The sequence below is a fragment of the Xyrauchen texanus genome, chromosome 39 (assembly GCF_025860055.1).
Source record: "Xyrauchen texanus isolate HMW12.3.18 chromosome 39, RBS_HiC_50CHRs, whole genome shotgun sequence".
Lineage (NCBI taxonomy): Eukaryota > Metazoa > Chordata > Actinopteri > Cypriniformes > Catostomidae > Xyrauchen > Xyrauchen texanus.
The window spans coordinates 10444705-10463606 of NC_068314.1; the positions used below are offsets into that span (position 1 = coordinate 10444705).

General features: G+C 39.3%; 1 protein-coding gene across 2 annotated transcripts in view; it reads left to right on the forward strand.

Annotated features, from left to right (window-relative positions):
* The window catches only part of cdk2 (cyclin-dependent kinase 2), a 95284-nt gene that overhangs the window by 48852 nt on the left and 27530 nt on the right, over nt 1–18902 (forward strand). Inside the window, exons 5-6 of one of the 2 annotated variants that reach the window (XM_052111700.1) lie at nt 438–539; nt 629–832. The exons of the other annotated variant lie outside the window; for it this stretch is intronic. Coding sequence (XP_051967660.1) covers nt 438–539; nt 629–832 — 306 coding nt within the window. The remainder of the gene's footprint in view (nt 1–437; nt 540–628; nt 833–18902) is intronic. 2 annotated transcript variants of the gene reach the window in all.

Here is an 18902-nt window from a genome sequence, read left to right on the forward strand (position 1 = left end):
ATCTAGTTTTGTTGGTTCATCTAGTCCATGTACAGTACTGTGCAAAAGTTGGATGTTTTTAAAAATAGTGTAGTTTATCCATTTAACTGCAGAAAAAGTGTAGTAAACATACAAATATTGATTTAGGTTTTTTTTATTTATTTTTTGCCAAAGGAACATTTGAAAATTAAAAATGTATGTTTCTTACTGATGCCTTTTAATGATACTAATGATTTGTGAAACCTCTAATGTGCCTTAGACTTTTGCACAATACTGTATATATCTTCTCTCCATGTACAGTTTTACTATACTGCAAGTGTTATTTCAAGAAGGTAGGAATATAAGAATAATGTGGTCTGCTGAATTGCACTGTAACAAAAAGCCTTTATTCTGTTAATAATTTGTATTTTTGTTTTTTATAATATTGTGTGTTTTTTTTTTTGTTTTTTTTTCAACAGGTTGTAACGTTGTGGTACAGAGCCCCAGAGATTCTGCTGGGATGTAAATATTATTCCACAGCTGTTGACATCTGGAGTTTGGGCTGCATCTTTGCTGAAATGGTTAGTTGAATGCATCCCTCTCTTTTGTGGTTTGTGATGTTTGGTTTTCTTTCTGGCTTGTACCTGGCTTTTTTTTGCTTTTGTACCAGATTACTCGAAGGGCATTGTTTCCTGGAGACTCAGAAATAGACCAGCTCTTCCGAATATTCCGAACACTGGGGACTCCGGATGAGTCTGTTTGGCCAGGTGTTACCTCAATGCCGGACTACAAACCCTCCTTCCCTAAATGGTCTCGGCAAGACCTGTCCAAAGTGGTGCTGCCCCTTGATGAGGATGGCAGAGACCTTCTTGGGGTAAGAAGGCAAAAGAGTTTATGAACCACAGCTTGGCTGGGGTTAGTTGTATATGACTATAGCAAAAAAACTCTTATTTAGTAAGAAGTTACCTCCAAGTGCTATGTTTAGCATTTTATAAGGTTGAAACGCAGGGTTGTTTTTAAGGAAACGTTGTTACTAGGTCTCAAAGCAGCCTTGGTTTCTTAAAGCAGCCTAGCAAAGATTTTCGCTCATTCTCTTATCTGTTTACAGTGTAACTTAAACCAGAAAAAAATAAATACCCAAACAATTTTATTAGCCCTTAGTGTTTTTGAGGTGCCTGTATGCAATTCTAATTTTGGTAAATAAGCTGAACACTTGAATGTTTGAGGCTGAGATGTCTCAGACATATGTTAGAAGGTTTTAGTCCAGTTAAAGATCAGGCTGCATTATAATCATACAACTGCAATATTGGCAGAAATATAGACCATAAGTATAGACTTACAGACTTTAAGCATGTAAACAATAACAAAGGAATTAGAGCTCTGCTGACCCTTAAGCACTTCCTGTATCATTGCCGGATCTTTTAAATAAGGCTCTTAAGTTGACATTTTCTCAAAGAACAAAATGTAACCTGACGTGACTTATCCTGATGTTTTGTTGATACTGAGTTTCTACGCGCGAGAGGCGATGAAATGGTATCGTAGTTTAGATGCTCATTACTGTTGTGGCAAAAAAATTATTAACCAACCATTATCACTGCGTAAGAGACACTCTGAATCAAACAGTCTTTTAAAAGAATTTATTCTTGCAAGAAGGACCCTGTCATTACTCAGGAGTTAATCTGTGCCATGAGTGAGACGAGAAGGGGAGGGCTGACTTGTATTTTATACCTCTTTTATCCAAGGCCTCTAACAGAAGCAGATCCTCCCCCTCTGCATATCTCAGACACAGAGGCATTCCCTTGCAATGACTATCACTGATCAATGAGTATCAAAATTTCTACAACAATTCCCCGCTTTTTATTATTCAGATTACTCAATCACAATAATAAACAATAAGACAAATTTTAAGTCATATCATCACACTTACACTCTTCTTCTCTGATTTTCGCATAAATGATCATTCTCTTAAACATTTGTGAAATAACATTTGGAAAAAGTAAAAAGCTTAGGCTTTTTTTTGTGTGTGTGTGGGGATAGTCCCTTAAGTATTAGCAAGCAAGTAAAGACTATCTGAAGCCGGGATAAATGAGTAAACACTGTTACTGCACTTCTGACTTAAAATCAGACCCTCAGTCACCTCAGTATAACAAGAAGTAGTGCACAGATTAAGTAGGAAAAACACATCAATTTAATATTTTGGTTATGTCACATCTCTTGGTTATGTCAGCAGGCTATAAAAATACAAAGAATAGAAGTATAATAAAATCCCTCATTTCAAACCCTCTCCTTGTATGTCATCCCGTAACACGGATGACCGCTGCTTATAACCCTCTTTACACATCAAAACTTTCTCAGAAAGAAAAGACATACCTCATTTTAACACATTTCACAGTAGCTCTCGCTACTTGTATCATCATATTTGTGTTCATCATCCTCATGATAGACTGTAATTTTTACCATTTGAACAGACATCCCTGCTTTAACCAGTCTCTGTACTGAGCTGGAAACACGCGTATAACAAGAAGTAGTGCACAGATTAAGTAGGAAAAACACATCAATTTAATATTTTGGTATTAAATGGTAAACATAACAATATCAACAGTCCTATCACCGCAATTGGTAACACCGTTTGAATCAGCCAATACCCCCATCCTCCCCAAAGAGTCATAAACCAAGTAATGTACTCTCAACATGTTCTGGCTCATGTACGGCTTTTCTCATGTGTTCAATTACATTTGTGATGTTGTCGCTGTAATCTGGAATATTGAAACAAAAAGACATTCCCAACATTTTGCAAACTCCCCCTTTCTCTGCAGTTAACATATCAAGAACCGACCTGTTTTGAATGACCACATCTCTTAACTGTTTCATTTTATCATTGTCAAAGCATTTTCTGTGCTATTAGCTATTGCTAATACTGTCCATGCTAGCCCATTTAGCTTATTAATTGTTACCGTTGTACCCACCCCTAAGAACAATGACCACCCCACATTTGCTGCATAGTGCTTTTGTAAAACCCCAGGCAAAATTTCAACATTTCTTTGTAGACGTAGTAGTACGCTTTCACGTCGCCCCACTTGCATGGATCTCTGCAGACATAGAAAGGTGCATAATCTTCGCTGCATCCCTCACAGTTCGGACAGTTCTTTTGAAACGGGTTGCAGTTGAAAGTCACATTTGTTCCTTCCTGAATCGTGATGATTTCTCCTTCCAAGCCACACGTTGGCTCCATGAACATAAACGCGCTTCTCTTGACACGTCGGATGGTATCGTTTGGCGCAGTTGTCTCAGTCCAGTTGGTGTGGTTTTCTGTTGATGACACACTCAGGCCCTCGGTAAGGTGCAGTATTATCATACAAATTGTCACTGCAAGCAAAGTCATTATGTGCATACTCTTACCCAGACCACACATTCCCGGCACTCTTAATGGGTGCCATGGTCTCGGACGCTCCATTTCTTCCGTTTGCTAGATCAGTACTGCAGCTGTGTGACCAGAATGTGTGAAGGAGTTCAGTCTTTGAAGCACTTATCTGCTTTGCTGATTAACTGTGCCCAGCCGGATGCTGTTTCCACTACTAGGGCTGCCTGCCTCTTCCAGTCTCCTCCCTGCTTCTTGTATCTGGCTCCTCTTAAACACACAGTTAGAATGCAGGGGTCTGTTGCTAATACTACTTGAATTATTTTCAGTTTGTACCTTTTCACGATGATTACTGCTTGTGACCACATGATGGGGTTCACTCTGCACACAGGCCGTGTTATTCTCTGTGGTTGGCCTTGCTCTTCCACTGATAGTGGTACTTGGTGTTCAAACTTGATCTCGGCGTTTATTGACGTTCACTCGGAACAATCTCTTCCTGTTGCTGATTCTCCTGCGATATGCGCGGAACTTTCCTGCAATGGTTGGCATGAACCCACGTAGCTTTCTCTGCGACCTTCACTGGCGTGTGAGTCGTTAGTAGCACTTGGAATGGTGCCAGCCAACTTGTCACCTTCCAACTCTTTCTCCTCAGGTCACGAATCACAACAAAATCGCCAGGCCTGATTTTATGCAGGAGTGTTTCAGCAACCTTGCCCTGAGCAGCTTTCACCTTGCATCTTTGCAATAATTCAACATGTCATTCTCACACAGATCTGTTGATGGCAGCCTTTGTTTCCCCTTTCTATTCCCATGAATGGTGGTCTACCAAAGAGTATTTCAAATGGACTTAAATTTGTTTTGACTCTATTTCTCATTCTGGTGTACATCAACACAGTTGGAAGTGCTTTAACCCATGTGAGCCCAGTTTCTTCACAGCATTTAGCCAATTTGTTCTTGATCGTTTGATTCTCCCTCTCCACAGCGCCTCCACTGGCGGCGTGGTAACTGCAGTGTGTTCTCATGTCAATTCCCAAAAACTGACCCACCTGCTTTATTGCTTCATTGACAAAGTGTGTCCCATTGGCCGAGCTGATTTTTCTTGGAATTCCCCATCTCGGAACAATCTCTGTTAAAAGAGCCTTCGCTACTGCTGCCGAGTCTTGTTTCGAGGTTGGGAAGGCCTCAACCCATTTGGACCACATGTCAACCATCACCAGGCAGTGTTTCTGTTTCACACAAGGGGTTAACTCGATGAAATCCATCATCAGATACTCAAAAGGCCCCCCTGATGGTGGTTGAGATACTATAGGTGTTTTTATCCCTCTTGCCACGTTATGTGTGTTACAAATGACACATCTTTTGCAAAATTTCAGCAAATATCGTGAAACCCTTTGCAAACCACAATTCTTTCATTTGCGCAACCATCCCCGCTTTTGATACATGGTCTAACCCGTGTATCAACTTTCCATAATGAGGAAAGAAGTGTTTGGGTAAACAAGGCATGCCATCACAACTCATCCACACATTTCCTTTTGAGACTGAACTGTTATCATTAGTTTGCGCTGCACATTTGCAAATCGCAACCTTGTCTGGTAAAAGAATGGCCTCCAAAAGCTCAGACACAAGAGATGCATTTAATATTGGACGACCATCTGACTTCAGAAATCTTCTGTGCTTCCATAAAGCACCAAAATCGTGTTACCCCAAAGGCATAACGCGAATCTGTGTAAATTGTCACACATTTGTCTGCCATAAGTTTACATGCTTCTGTTAAAGCAACCAGTTCAGCTGCCTGAGCTGAAAAATGTTATGGCAGTTTGCCAGATGTCACTACCTCAAATTCAGTGGTTATCGCGTAACCAACCTTATTCTTTCCTGTTTGTGGATCTTTGGAAGCCGACCCATCCACAAAGAGGATATTGTCACAAGTGTCTAATAGATCTGGACGCGGTGTGCACACCTGTTCAAGCGCTGACAGACAACAGTGATATTCCTCGTCATCCTCCTCTGTGGGGAGGAGTGTGGCAGGATTCGAAGTTGTGCATCTTTTAACAGTTATGTTTGGCATGTCCAATAAAATTGTGTGGTACCTCAGCCATCGGGCTGTAGATAAATGTGACTTTCTCTGTTCTTGCAAAATCATGGAGACTGCATGTGGAACCGTCAAAGTTAAATCAGAATACCCCACAATTCCCTGGATGCCAGTTCTGCCAATTCAGCAGCCGCCACAGCCCTCAAACAGTGTGGTAGACCTGCTTCTACTGCATCAAGTTTGGTTGAAAAATATGCCACAGGTCACAGTCTGTCTCCATGAGTCTGCAAAAGAACAGAAGTCATAAACCCATTTTTCTCATCAACCATCTGAACAAACGGTTTGTTTACATCTGCTAAACCCAAAGTGGGAGCCAGAGTCATTTGTACTTTCATGTTAGCAAATGCCTCTTCGGCTTTGCTTGTCCAAACAATCTTGTCACATGACCTCAGCCCTTTCCCTGTCATCAGGGCTCGCAAAGGCTGTTCAAGAATGGCATAATTAGGAATAAATGTACGACAGTAAGCACACATTCCTAAAAATGACAATAATTGTTTTTTCGTAATTGGTTTTGGCACATCTTTTATGGCCTGTACACGTTTGTCACAGATGGATTTACTGTTTGGTCTGATAACATGTCCCGAAAACGTTATTTCCTGTTTCACAAACTGCAATTTTGAAAGAATGACTTTGTGTCCCTTTCCTTCTAGGTGCTTCAAAAGGGACACAGAGTCAGCCACACACGTAGCTTCATCACATGCACAGATCAACAAATCATCCACATACTGTACTTCAATCTCAAAATCACATTTTGATATAAACGCTCCTACACTTCTGCTGTGTTTCACTCCTGCACTTATTTCAGCCCAATCTGTTGCTTTTATGCATTCTCTCACAAAGGCGCCCAAATCTGCCCACAGCTGCTCTTTGGCCTTGGCCAAAGATACTTGTGTCTCAGTGTTCCCTGCTATCAAATAGAACTGAATTAGTTTTTCTGTCAGGCAAGCTGAGAGCGCGCACACATTTTCTGTCCACAAAATCTCATCAAATTTCAGAGTCTCATTTTCTACCCCGTTAAACCACCCCTCCTCATATTGTGGTTCCCGTTCAATTATGACATGTGACGTGCAATGCAGTTGGTCAGGCGTCATATTTTCTGTGTTAAATGACATTAGTCGATCTTTTGCCAATTTCAAGATCATTTTTGCCCAATCATAGTTTTTCACACGCCATTCATATGCCCACTACGGTTCAAATTTTGAACAATATATTTGTGGTTCTTCCTCAATGCTAATTCCAAAGGAACCCCCCGTAAGGGTCAAATTCAATTCACACATTAAATCTTTGGCCATTAGAGGTTACGGACAAGCTGGTGAACACAAAAACGCATGTTTAAATGTCCCCTTCTCCGTCTCACACTCCAAGGGCACTGTGAATTTTTTTCAGAAACCAAATGGTCCAAGGCCAAAGTGCTTTTTATGCACTGAACCTGTCAATTTTGGGACACATGGCAAGTCACATGGTCGTATCGTAGAGTGGTCAGCCCCAGAATCTACCAAAAAAATGTACTAACGTCCCCTCAACTAACATTTGATATCTCGACATTTGTAAAAACCCCAAACTTTTGTACATTCTCAAACATTCATCCGAAACATTATCACATAAAACTTCATCAGTCACACTGAAAGATTTGCAAGCATTGTCTTCATTGCAGAGAGCAGTATGTAAATCAGTGTGTGTGGTTAAAAAATAAAATTCACTTCCCTTTGCTGTAGTCGAAGCTGATTGCCCTGTGCTCAATTGCCCTGAACTATGGTTCACTCACTTTTATACCAAAAGAAAATAATTTAGTCGTCCCTTACCAGAGATATTTGGGTTGCCACGGGTTCGTTTTCATTTGATTCCAGTGGAGTTTCTCCTGGCCCTGATGCGGTCGGCCCCTCTCTCTTAAGCTTACGAGGTAGAGCTGGAACTTCTCAGTCCAGGTGGCCAAACACCGTCCGCACTCAGGTCCAGAAGGCACTTCCAAGGAATCCCACTATTCTGACACCAAATTGTTGTGGCAAAAAAATTATTAACCCACCATTATCACTGCGTAAGAGACACTCTGAATCAAACAGTCTTTTAAAAGAATTTATTCTTGCAAGAAGGACCCTGTCATTACTCAGGAGTTAATCTGTGCCATGAGTGAGACGAGAAGGGGAGGGCTGACTTGTATTTTATACCTCTTTTATCCAAGGTCTCTAACAGAAGCAGATCCTCCCCCTCTGCGTTCCTCAGACACAGGGGCATTCCCTTGCAATGACTATCACTGATCAATGAGTATCAAAATTTCTACATTACATTTCCCGAGGTATTCTTTTTTTGTTGTTGTTTGAACATTTCCCGCCTTGGGTTGTAAGGTTGAATGAAGACCATCCACGCCTTGCGGATAGCAGAGATTGTCACTTGATGTGTGTGCATTCAGTGTACAAATACAATGATCCCGTGAGTGCTGCTCCAGGGCTCGAGATGTTCTCCATTGTTATTTCAACATTAACAGACTTTGCAATTACATGAGAAAAGACACATTTTAGTTAATTGTACCGTATCTTTAATGATGCCCTATGATGTTTGTTTTTTCATGCTATAAGTTGGAGAGAGAGAGAGCATTGTGCCCTGCTGTTTGAATGGTCAGCTACTGCTATCAGTCATACACACCATTAAAGAGTATAAATACAACATTTATTGTTTGAATTTAGAGATCCAATGATCTAGAGCTGGGCGATATGGCACAAATTTGTTATCAAGATAATCTTTTTCATATTGTTCGATGTCGATATTTATCACGATATACATTTACACATTGCACTTTCTTTTTTTATTTCAAAGTTGACGGAAGAAAAGAAGAAAATATAAATTCTAAACAGTCAAAATAGTCTCTACAAAACTGCACAAGGGCTCCAGAGACGGCCAAAGCAGTGGGGTCTGCGGGATCTTTTACCAATTTTACCGTCTGTTGCCATTTATCAATTGAAAATGAATGTTAAAACATCATCTGTTTTTTTCTGAAGCATAGTGACAGCAGTCCAGTATTTGTTGGAATATTTTTACATTTAAATGAAATATTTTTTTTTATTTCTTTAGATTCAGATACCCAAGTATAGGGCATAGAAGCTAGGGTTGTGCCGATGGACGATGATATCGTCCATCGTGATGGCTGACCAACATCACGATGTAGAGCCACCATCGTGATGCCACGCCCCCTTTTGCGAGTCTTGCTAGTGTGACTCACTAATCCTAGTCTCTTCTATAGTTAACCTAAAAACTTTGCAGGGATTGCTCTGTAAATTAAATTGAGAATATAACTAATACATATATGCTATTTTAAATACTGTAGTATATGCCAGAGACGTGACGTGTTAGTCTGTGAAAATACCGTGTCAGGCAGGCTACACAAATATTGATCTTGACTTTGCTAGCTTCTTGTCTTTTTTTTACATGTCTTACACTGTACATTTAGATTGAAATATTTTATGTTGTAGGCTACAAGAAAATAGCCTAATTAATTATTAGTAGTTGTAGTGTCTCAGAAAATCTTGCTCATTGTCACATAGCTCTTGTATACACTGAAGCGGCAGTTTAAGATAAACCCAGACCAGCGAACGTCAAATAACTTTTGTCTGGTTAATACTTTTAAAGAAAAATTTCCTTGGCCATGAATCCATAATGTCAAATCAAATGAAAGAAACAAGGTGAATATGAATAACACACATTTATTAAAACATAGAAGAACAACAAATAAAGAACTAGAAAACGGGAACAACACTCAGACCGAAACTCGGCATTAACATTTCACTTATAATTAGCAGCACAATTAACTTCAGCACAGGCTACAAATTAAATTGTTATTGAAATATTGTAAAGTGGTGAACTACACAAATGAACGTTTAAAAAATAATATGCAACATCGAATAGGTCCTCAACGGATGGCGAAAAATGTGTAAAGAAGTCTATATCTTTCACCATAGACCATGTTTAAATTTCGATGTTTCTGGCCAGAAATACCAACATATTCACTTTATCTGGTTTTAATAAGCTGCGGATTGGAGTAACTACACTACCCGCTATGCTGAAGACCCGCTCTGATGGAGTACTGGTAGCACATATGCACAGATATTTCCGTGCTAATCTTGCCATGAACGGAAACCTTTTGTCGTTCGTTTACACCAAGTCAGCGGGTCCTCTTCCCCATCAATGGCCAATTCCTGCAGGTACATGGTCATTTCTGCCTCGACCTTTTGCTCCTCAATGAGTAAAATAACGAAATTATAGTTTTTAAGTGGAAAATAGTATTTATGTAGGGAGATATATTAAAATAAAAAGTGCAGAACTCTTAAGTGAAAGCTAAAAAAAAAAATGCTTCGTGTCGTGCAACCTACTGATAAAGCGCCGACGAGTCATTAGTTGGGTTAGTAAAATAACGAAATAATAAATTTTCATATCCTTTTTGAAAATTATATGAAATTATATTAAAGCCCCCCCCCCCACCGACGATATCATCGTTCATCGCGATGTTTTACTGTCAACATCGTCAACTGCCAATTTAGGGGACATCGCCCAACCCTAATAGAAGCCCTTGTGACTGTGGAATGATGCTGAATGTGGGTTCAGGGGTGTCCCAAGAGAACATTTTGAAAACTTTTTTTTTTAATTTAAAAACACATTTGTATATTTTCATTAAAGTGAGAGACTAGTCTACTTAAGTCTACTAAGACTTTTAGTCTTTCCGTATCCATTCTAGACATCTAATTATTTTTCACAAAATTAGAACCGAAATCGATTAGTTTATTATTAATGTTTCGTAACATGCTGATTAATAAAGATACATTTAGAAGGGGAAAAACTTTTGTTCTAAAAGGTGCTTTAACTCATGTGGCGCTTCATGTCTACACACGTGTAGGGAAAAGAGGCAATGTGTGCGGAGTGGGACAGGGCATAAATTATGTATGTTTAGTGCTAGAGAACAAGATTCAAGATTACAGCACAGAACGATCAGAGCTGTTGTCCACATCACTGTTGTTCTGTCGCGCTCTTCACTAGAGACGATGAGAGGGTGCAACCATTGTCATTAAGTCTTGCGGTGTGGATGGAATCAATCCGGTGTTAGACGTAACATAATTGAAGGCATCTAGCATTAGCAAGTTCATCCAGTCTGACCCTACGTTACCACTGATGCATTGTGAGCGAAGCTGATAGCGTTTTCAATTAATTCCTATGAAAGCCGAGCGTCATGCTCGCAAGGTGGCTCATAGGATTAGCTGCGGTGCGGAGCAAGCTCTCTCCTAGCGCTGTGAGTGCCTTTTGAGCGGATTTTGTCCGCCCCAGTGGAAACGCAGCCTGAGAAAGCCGAACTGCTTGTGTTTTAGCGACATGCAGTAAATATCGAAAATTCCTCTAAAGCTTATTGTGAATTTCCTTTATCGTGATGTATATCGATATCGTTTTAATTTTTTATTCATATGCATTACAAAAAATACAAATATTTAAAGATTGAATTTAAAATAAGGTGTTGGGCTCCAAAATAAAGGTAATTCAGAACTCACTTAAGTAATTTGTGTTGGAAATTATGTTTTGAGTTCGACAAATAGCAGCAAATGTTCAAGGAAAAAAAGACGTCACTTCCTTAAATTTCCTGTCTTGAAATGGTCTATAGCACATTTTGAACTACACAATTGGATTTTAATGCAGCAGGAAGGAATACAAATGTAACAGCAGTAGTCTCTTAGCTAAGTCAATAAAAGTAATTTTGACATTCATTATTTTAGTGTCCACCCATTCTGGAGTCAATGAATATAATTCATACTCTAATTCATAAATGTGAAATTGATAAAATACTCCAACACTGCTGGTAAGTTTGTAGAGCGACCATAGATTTCATAACTGTACTTTGGTTTTGTATATATGTTTCCGCCCAGAATGAGAATAGATACTAATATTTTGCAGATATTGCTGCAAAATATTTACATGCCCACATCAAAGCATTGTCCTTCATAGAGACAATGGTGTGAGTAAGCCATTTGGTGATTTTTCATGTTGCTGCCTAGTGGGCCTGACTCACTGAATACTCATTTGACTGTCTGAGGAAGCTGGGTGCCTTTTTGTTTCTTTGTTTGTTGGTTCCACTTAGCGGCTAGAGTTTGTTTTGTGGAATAACACTCCTTCAAGAAACTTATGCATCAACGGAGAGTCACTTTGCAATGAAGTTCCCAGCCAGGTTGAGAATTGATGCTAAGGATGGCCGCAAAGTATTTACTTGTCCTCAACAAGCGATGTCCTTTTATAAAGCGTATGGAATGAGTAAGTCATTGTGTGGCGTTCGCTTTGCTGTCTAGTGGACCTGACTTATTGAACATTTACTTGACCGCCCAAGGAAACTGTGCGCCTGTTTTGTTTCTTTATGTGCTGGTTCCTTCTGGCGGCTGGAGTTTGTGGTGTGGTACTCCTTCGGGACAGTGTGAATCTGTAAGTTCTTTGTGTTTATGCCTCCTATTGGCTGGAGTTTGTTTTGTGGAGTATTCTTTGCAGGGTTTTGGAAGGATTATGCTATCTACTGCACTCATGAACAGTTGGCCCACTTAACATTCGTTTGGCTGTATGAGCAAACTGAACTGCTTTTTTTTTTTTTTTCCTGTGCTATTACCGCTACAGGCTGGATTTCATTTTGTGAAGGATCGCACCTTCGGTACAGTTATGCGAAGGAATCTACACGCTCTGTGTTTATTCTGCCTTTTGAGTTTGTATTATAGATTTTTTTGTGTTATGTATTTCTGTAAATTTGTACAGAAGCACTGGATCTCATAGGCGTACATGGACTGTTTGAGGTTAGAGGGATGGACGCCAGTTGGCGCTGTCGTGTGTGGTGTTAATGCGCTTGTTTTTATTTTGTCTGTTTGTTTGGTTCAGGGGGAAGTTCGGGGTTTGACTGCACTAATGTTGGAATGTGGTGTTTATAATTGTTTTATGAGACACCAATCTATTTTGATGTTGCAAGCCGCTGGCACCCCTCAAGATATAATATTGGGAGAAGACTTAAATCTATTGATGGGTTCAGTCCTTGATTATAGTGAAGCAAAACTGTGTAAGCCCCCTAGAGCAACATTGACGCTTCACAGGATGTGTAAAAATCTTGGTCTTACAAATATTTGGAGGGATATTTGAATCCATCTGGTAGGGACTATACATTTTTTTTAATCAGTCCATAAGATTTATTCTAGAATAGATTTTTGTTATATATCCAAGTCCTCATTTTCTGTTGTTGATTGCTCAATCGGAAACATCTTGGTCTCAGATCACACCCAGCTGAGTTTAGAGGTGTTGCCTCGTATGGAGAAAAATAAATCATATAGTTGGTGCTTTAATGTATCCCTTTTGCAAAATCCTGATTTCCAACAAATGTTAAAGACTAAAATCAGTGTTTATATGGAGACCAACTGGTCCTCATATCCTCTATGGGCGTGGCTTGGGAGGCACTTAAGGCAGTTCTTAGGGGTTGGTTCATACAGTATGTCTCATTCATCAAAAAAATCAGAAGCACGAGAACTTGTGGAATTGGAAGGGAAAATTAAAAGAACCGAGGCAGAGCAGCAGCACCGATTGTCATCTGATGGCCTCAGAGAATTGATCATATTGAAAAACCAATATAATACTCTTTTTTTTTTTTTTAAATTTTTATTCAATTTTATTTGTATAGCACCTTTCACAACACACATCGTTTCAAAGCAGCTTTACAGAATATAAGCATTAACAGACGATAAAACTGTAATGTCTATAAAGTCGATTAATCATCATTGTGTAATTTCGATAAAATACGATTTTTAATAGTGTTTAAAAATAATTAAATGATAATTGTATTAATAACCCCAGTGAGCAAGCTGTGGGCGACTGTGGCAAGGAACACAAAACTCCATAAGATGTTGATTAATGGAGAAAAATAACCTTGGGAGAAACCAGACTCACTGTGGGGGCCAGTTCCCTCTGGCTAACATTATGAATGTAATGTAAATATTAATTATGTATAGGTAAAATCATGGTTTAAAATTATTAAACTAAGTGTTAAGGGTCAGTGATTAAACATCGATTGTGTTTGAACTGTAAGATTAATGACCAAAGTCTTTGAGGTCCATCTTGATTAATTGCAGAAGTTCACATAGATGCAATTGTCCTTGTTAATTGGCTGATGAAGGCTTTTGTTGGCAATAGTTAGTCTAAGCATTTCATTTCAAGATCGTAGTCCATAAATAGACCGAGGTGATGCAGGTTGGAGTTGGCATCATTTCATCCTCTGAAGTCCGTCATAATAGATTGAAGTGATGTTTGGCTGGCACCGGCTGCATTTAGTCATCATCATTCTGCGACTTGTAGCAGTGGAGTCCAACATGATGCAGGAATGGTGCTGGATCCAGCCGGTTCTGGTGACCTCAGGATAGGAGTCCCGAGGTTGAGACAGGGAAACAAATAAAAAGATGCCATTTAATTTATTGCAGAGTTAGAGATCATGCTCAATGTTTGTGGTTCCGGCAGACCCAACTGAAGCAGCCTAATTGTGGGTTGGAGGATAAATTAGGTGTATGCCTGGCTAAATAGATGAGTCTTTAGTCTAGACTTAAACTGAGAGAGTGTGTCTGCATCTCAAACAGTGTTTGGGAGACTATTCCATAGTTTAGGAGCCAAATATGAAAAGGATCTTCCTCCTTTAGTGGATTTTGATATTCTAGGAACTATTAATAGGCCAGAATTTTGCGATCTTAATGAACGTGTTGGAATATAGCGTGGTAGAAGATCACTTAAGTACTGCGGAGCTAGACCATTCAAAGCTTTATACTTAGTTAACAGAATTTTAAAATCAATACGGAATTTAACAGGTAGCCAATGTAACGATGATAAAATGGGGCTAATATGATCATATTTCTTGGTTCTCGTCAGCACTCTGGCTGCTGCATTTTTAACCAATTGAAGTTTATTTATTGATCTTGTTGGACATCCTCCCAGTAATGCATTACAATAATCTAGTCTTGAGGTCATGAACGCATGAATTAGTTTTTCGGCATCAGCAACCGAGAGCATATGCCTTAATTTAGCAATATTTCTTAGGTGGAAGAATGCTGTTCTACAAACATTTGTAATTTGATTTTCAAAGGACAGATTGGTATCAAATATAACACCTAAGTTCTTTGCTGTTGAAGATGATGTAACAGTACATCCATCTAGAGTCAAATTATATTTTAGTGGCTTATTTTTAGAGTTTTTTGGTCCAATAATTAAAACATCAGGTTTTGAAGAAATATATAAAGTTGTGTATCGTCAGCATAGCAGTGGAAACTTATTCCACGATTCCTGATAATATCTCCCAGGGGAAGCATATACATGGAGAAAAGCAGAGGCCCTAAAACTGATCCCTGTGGCACTCCATATTTTACTTTTGTTTGGTTTGACAATTCCTCATTTACATAGACAAAGTGGTAGCGGTCTGCTAAATATGACCTAAACCATGCTAATGCCACTCCACAAATTCCAACATAATTCTCTAGCCTATTCAAGAGAATGTCGCGTGATCTATCGTGTCGAATGCAGCACTAAGATCTAAAAGCACTAGAAGAGAAATGCAGCCGCGATCAGATGATAAGAGCAAGTCATTTGTAACTCTGATAAGTGCAGTCTCTGTACTGTGATGAGGCCTAAATCCTGATTGAAATTCTTCATATATACTATTTCTCTGTAGAAATGAACATATTTGGGAGGATACTACCTTTTCTAGTATTTTTGACATAAATGGGAGATTTGAAATCGGTCTATAATTAGCAAGTTCTCCAGGATTAAGTTGTGGCTTCTTAATTAGTGGTTTGATAATTGCCATTTTAAAGTTACTTGGGACATGTCCTAAGCATAGCAAGGAGTTAATGATATTAAGAAGAGGTTCTGATATTACAGGAGATACCTCTTTTAAGAGCTTAGTTGGTATAGGATCTAACAAACAAGTTGTGGCTTTTGATGTTTCGATAAGTTTTGTTAGCTCTTCATGACCTGTGATAGCGAAGGATTGAAGTTGCACATGAGGGAAATTATTCGACACTGTTTTCTGAGGTGCTATGACAGATGATTGCATAATTCCAATTTTATTTCTGATTATTTCAATTTTATCTGTGAAGAAATTCATGAAGTCATTACTCTTGAGCTGTGACGTAATATCTGGTTCGGTTGAGGCTTTATTCCTAACCAATTTAGCCACAGTACTGAATAAACATCTAGGATTGTTGTGGTTATTTTCTATGAGTTTACTAAAATATGCTGACCTGGCAGCTTTGAGTGCGTGTTTGTAGCTACAGACACTATCCTTCCATGCACCCTGAAATACTTCTAATTTTGTCCACATGCGCTCCATTTTCCGAGCTGCTCTTGAGAGCATGAGTGTGATCATTGTACCCTTGTGCAGGGCTTATTTCTTTAATTTTCTTTAATCGAAGTGGGGCGACAACATCAAGGGTGCTAAAGAAGAATTTTTTGTTATTTCATCAAGTTCTTCTGGGCTTTGGGGTTTATTGAGTATATGAGATAGATCAGGAAGAGTATTAGTGAAGCTATCTTTAGTGGTCGAAAGAATAGTTCTACCTGAACGATAGCGTGATGTAGATTGAGTAACATTAGCTGATTGCAGCATGCAAGAGACGAGGTAATGATCCGAGATGTCATCGCTCTGCTGCAGAATTTCTATATTATCAACATCAACTCCATATGAAAGAATTAAATCTAGCGTATGATTATGGTGATGAGTTGGTCCTGTTACATTTTGTCTGACTCCAAGAGAGTTGAGAATATCGCTAAATGCTAATCCCAATGTATCATTTTCATTATCTATGTGAATGTTGAAGTCACCAACAATTAAGGCTCTATCTACAGTAACTACAAGATCTGATAAAAAATTAGCAAATTCACTAAGGAAATCTGAATAATGTCCGGGTGATCTATACACTGTAGCAAGGGTAAAGGATGACAGAGAATTTGTATTTATATTTGTATTTGACGGTGTCACCTTAAGCATTATTAGTTCAAAAGACTTACATTTATATCCTGTACTCTGAGTAACACCAAAAACTTCACTGTAAATTGTAGCAACACCTCCTCCTCGACCCTTCAGACGAGGCTCATGTTTATAACAATAACCTGGGGGAGTAGATTCATTTAAACTAATATATTCATCCGGTTTAAGCCAGGTTTCAGTCAAACGGAGCGCATCCAATCTATGATCTGTAATCATTTCATTGACAATTAGTGCTTTGGTAGAAAGAGATCTAATGTTTAGTAGCCCTATTTTTATATGATGTACATTTTTAATTTGTTTGTTTTGTTCAAGTTTGACCTTAATCAAATTTTTTCTAAATGATTTAGTGAGGGTTTTGTGTTTGGTAGTTCGGGGAACAGACACAGTCTCTATGAGATATCTAGGTGATACAGTCTCTATATGTTGTAGTTTATGTGACCTGTGTGACGTCTCAAGGCAGCTAGCAGACGTTCGGATTAACCAGTTTGTCTGCTTCCTGACCTGGGCCCCATTTAGTCAATTAATATAATTATTAAGTCTATGAGCCAAATTACTAGAGAGGAGAGCGGCACCTTCCCTGGAGGGATGGAGTCCGTCTCTCTTTAGCAGGTCAGGTCTACCTCAAAAACTTTTCCAATTGTCTATAAATCCTATTTTATTCTGCAGACACCACTCAGACATCCAGCCATTCAGTGACACTAATCTACTATAAACCTCGTCACCACGACGAGCAGGGAGGGGGCCAGAGCATATTACAGTGTCTGACATCGTTTTTGCAAATTTGCACACCTCTTTAACATTATCTTTAGTGATCTCCGACTGGCGAAGCCGGACATCGTTAGTGCCGACATGGATAATAATTTTAGAAAATCTGTGTTTAGCATTAGCCAGCACTTGTAAATTTGATTTGATGTCAGACGCTCTGGCCCCCGAAATGCAATTAACAATAGTGGCTGGAGTCTCTATTTCCACGTTCCTTACAATAGAATCACCGATAACAAGGGCTCTTTCAATATGATTCTCAGTGGGTGTATCACTGAGTGGGGAGAATTTATTGGAAACCCTAGCAGGAGCGGGAGAGTGGTGTCTCTTTGCTGAACGAGTATGCCGCCGAGACGTCACCCAAATGCCCTGCTGCAGGGGCTCTATAACCGGAACCAAAGTGTGTTTGTTGCTCTCTGTACTGCCCGCATCCGAAACAGTATCTAACGGCTTCTCTTTCTCACTAACCTCTACTAGCGTTCGGATGCGAGTCTCTAACTCATTAACCTTCTCCGTCAGCCTGACTAATTCCTTACATTTATCACAAGTGAATCCCTCACTGCTGACGGAGGAGGCTATTTTAAACATGTGACATGCAATGCAAGAACAAATAACATGAGCCGATGCCATGACTTACCGCAGATTGTTCGTTGTTCCTGAGCAGTGAGGGTTTTGAGATTGATTTGAATCCCTCACAAAATTGTTTGCTGTTGGTGGTGGTTGTTCTTGATAAGCGGTGCTTTGAGATCGATGCAATAATCTGTGTACCGCAGAGGAGAAAAAACGGGTGCGCGCTGAAAAAATGCACGCAGTTTAACCGCGATAAAAATAGAACGCGGACACAGGTGGAATATGCGTGCAGTTGAATCCCGATAAGAGAATAATACGGGAAGACCCGATGCGTGCTTAAAAATGACAGATGTTTAAGGATTAAAGGCTAGAAACACAGACTCTAGTGAGGTGTCAGCAGCAACCGGTAAAATACACGCAGATGAATCTGGAGAAAAAGTGGAAGAATCTGAAACGCGGTAAAATTACAAAGGATATAACTATGAACGATGACTATAACGTTGATCGTATGAGAATAAGCAGTGCTAAGCAGGCCACAAACAAACTCTCGTGCTGCGTGCGTGCTGTGCCGTCAGAAACAGGAAGAAACAAAATGAATAATATATATATATATATATATATATATATATATTAATAATGCTATTAAAGCATTTGATCTTGATCTTTATAGTTCCATGTCTTCGTCTACTGATGAAGATATTAGGAACTTTGTGGAACCATTAGAACTCCCTAAACTAATGATTGAGAGAGAAAAATGTCTTGATTCTGAGATAATCTTGGAGCTTGGCGAGGTATTCAAGCCTTGCCGCAAGACTCCGGGCCAGATGGCTTTGCCGCTGAATTTTTTCGATCTCATGATACAGATCTGGCTCCACATTCGTTATATGGAAGTAGAAGTTGATACGGAATTATTAAAGAATGGAAAGCTTCCACCAACCATGACACAGGCCCGGATCAGTCTTATTCTTAAAAAGGACAAAGATCCAAGGAAGTTTAAGAGTTATCATCCAATTTCCCTGAACCGGAAAGACGTAAAAATATTGTCAAAAATTCTGGCTAACCGATTAGGTACATTTATAACATCTCTGATACATATAGATCAGGTTGGGTTTATTCAGGGTAGTAGCTCATCTGACAATATTAGG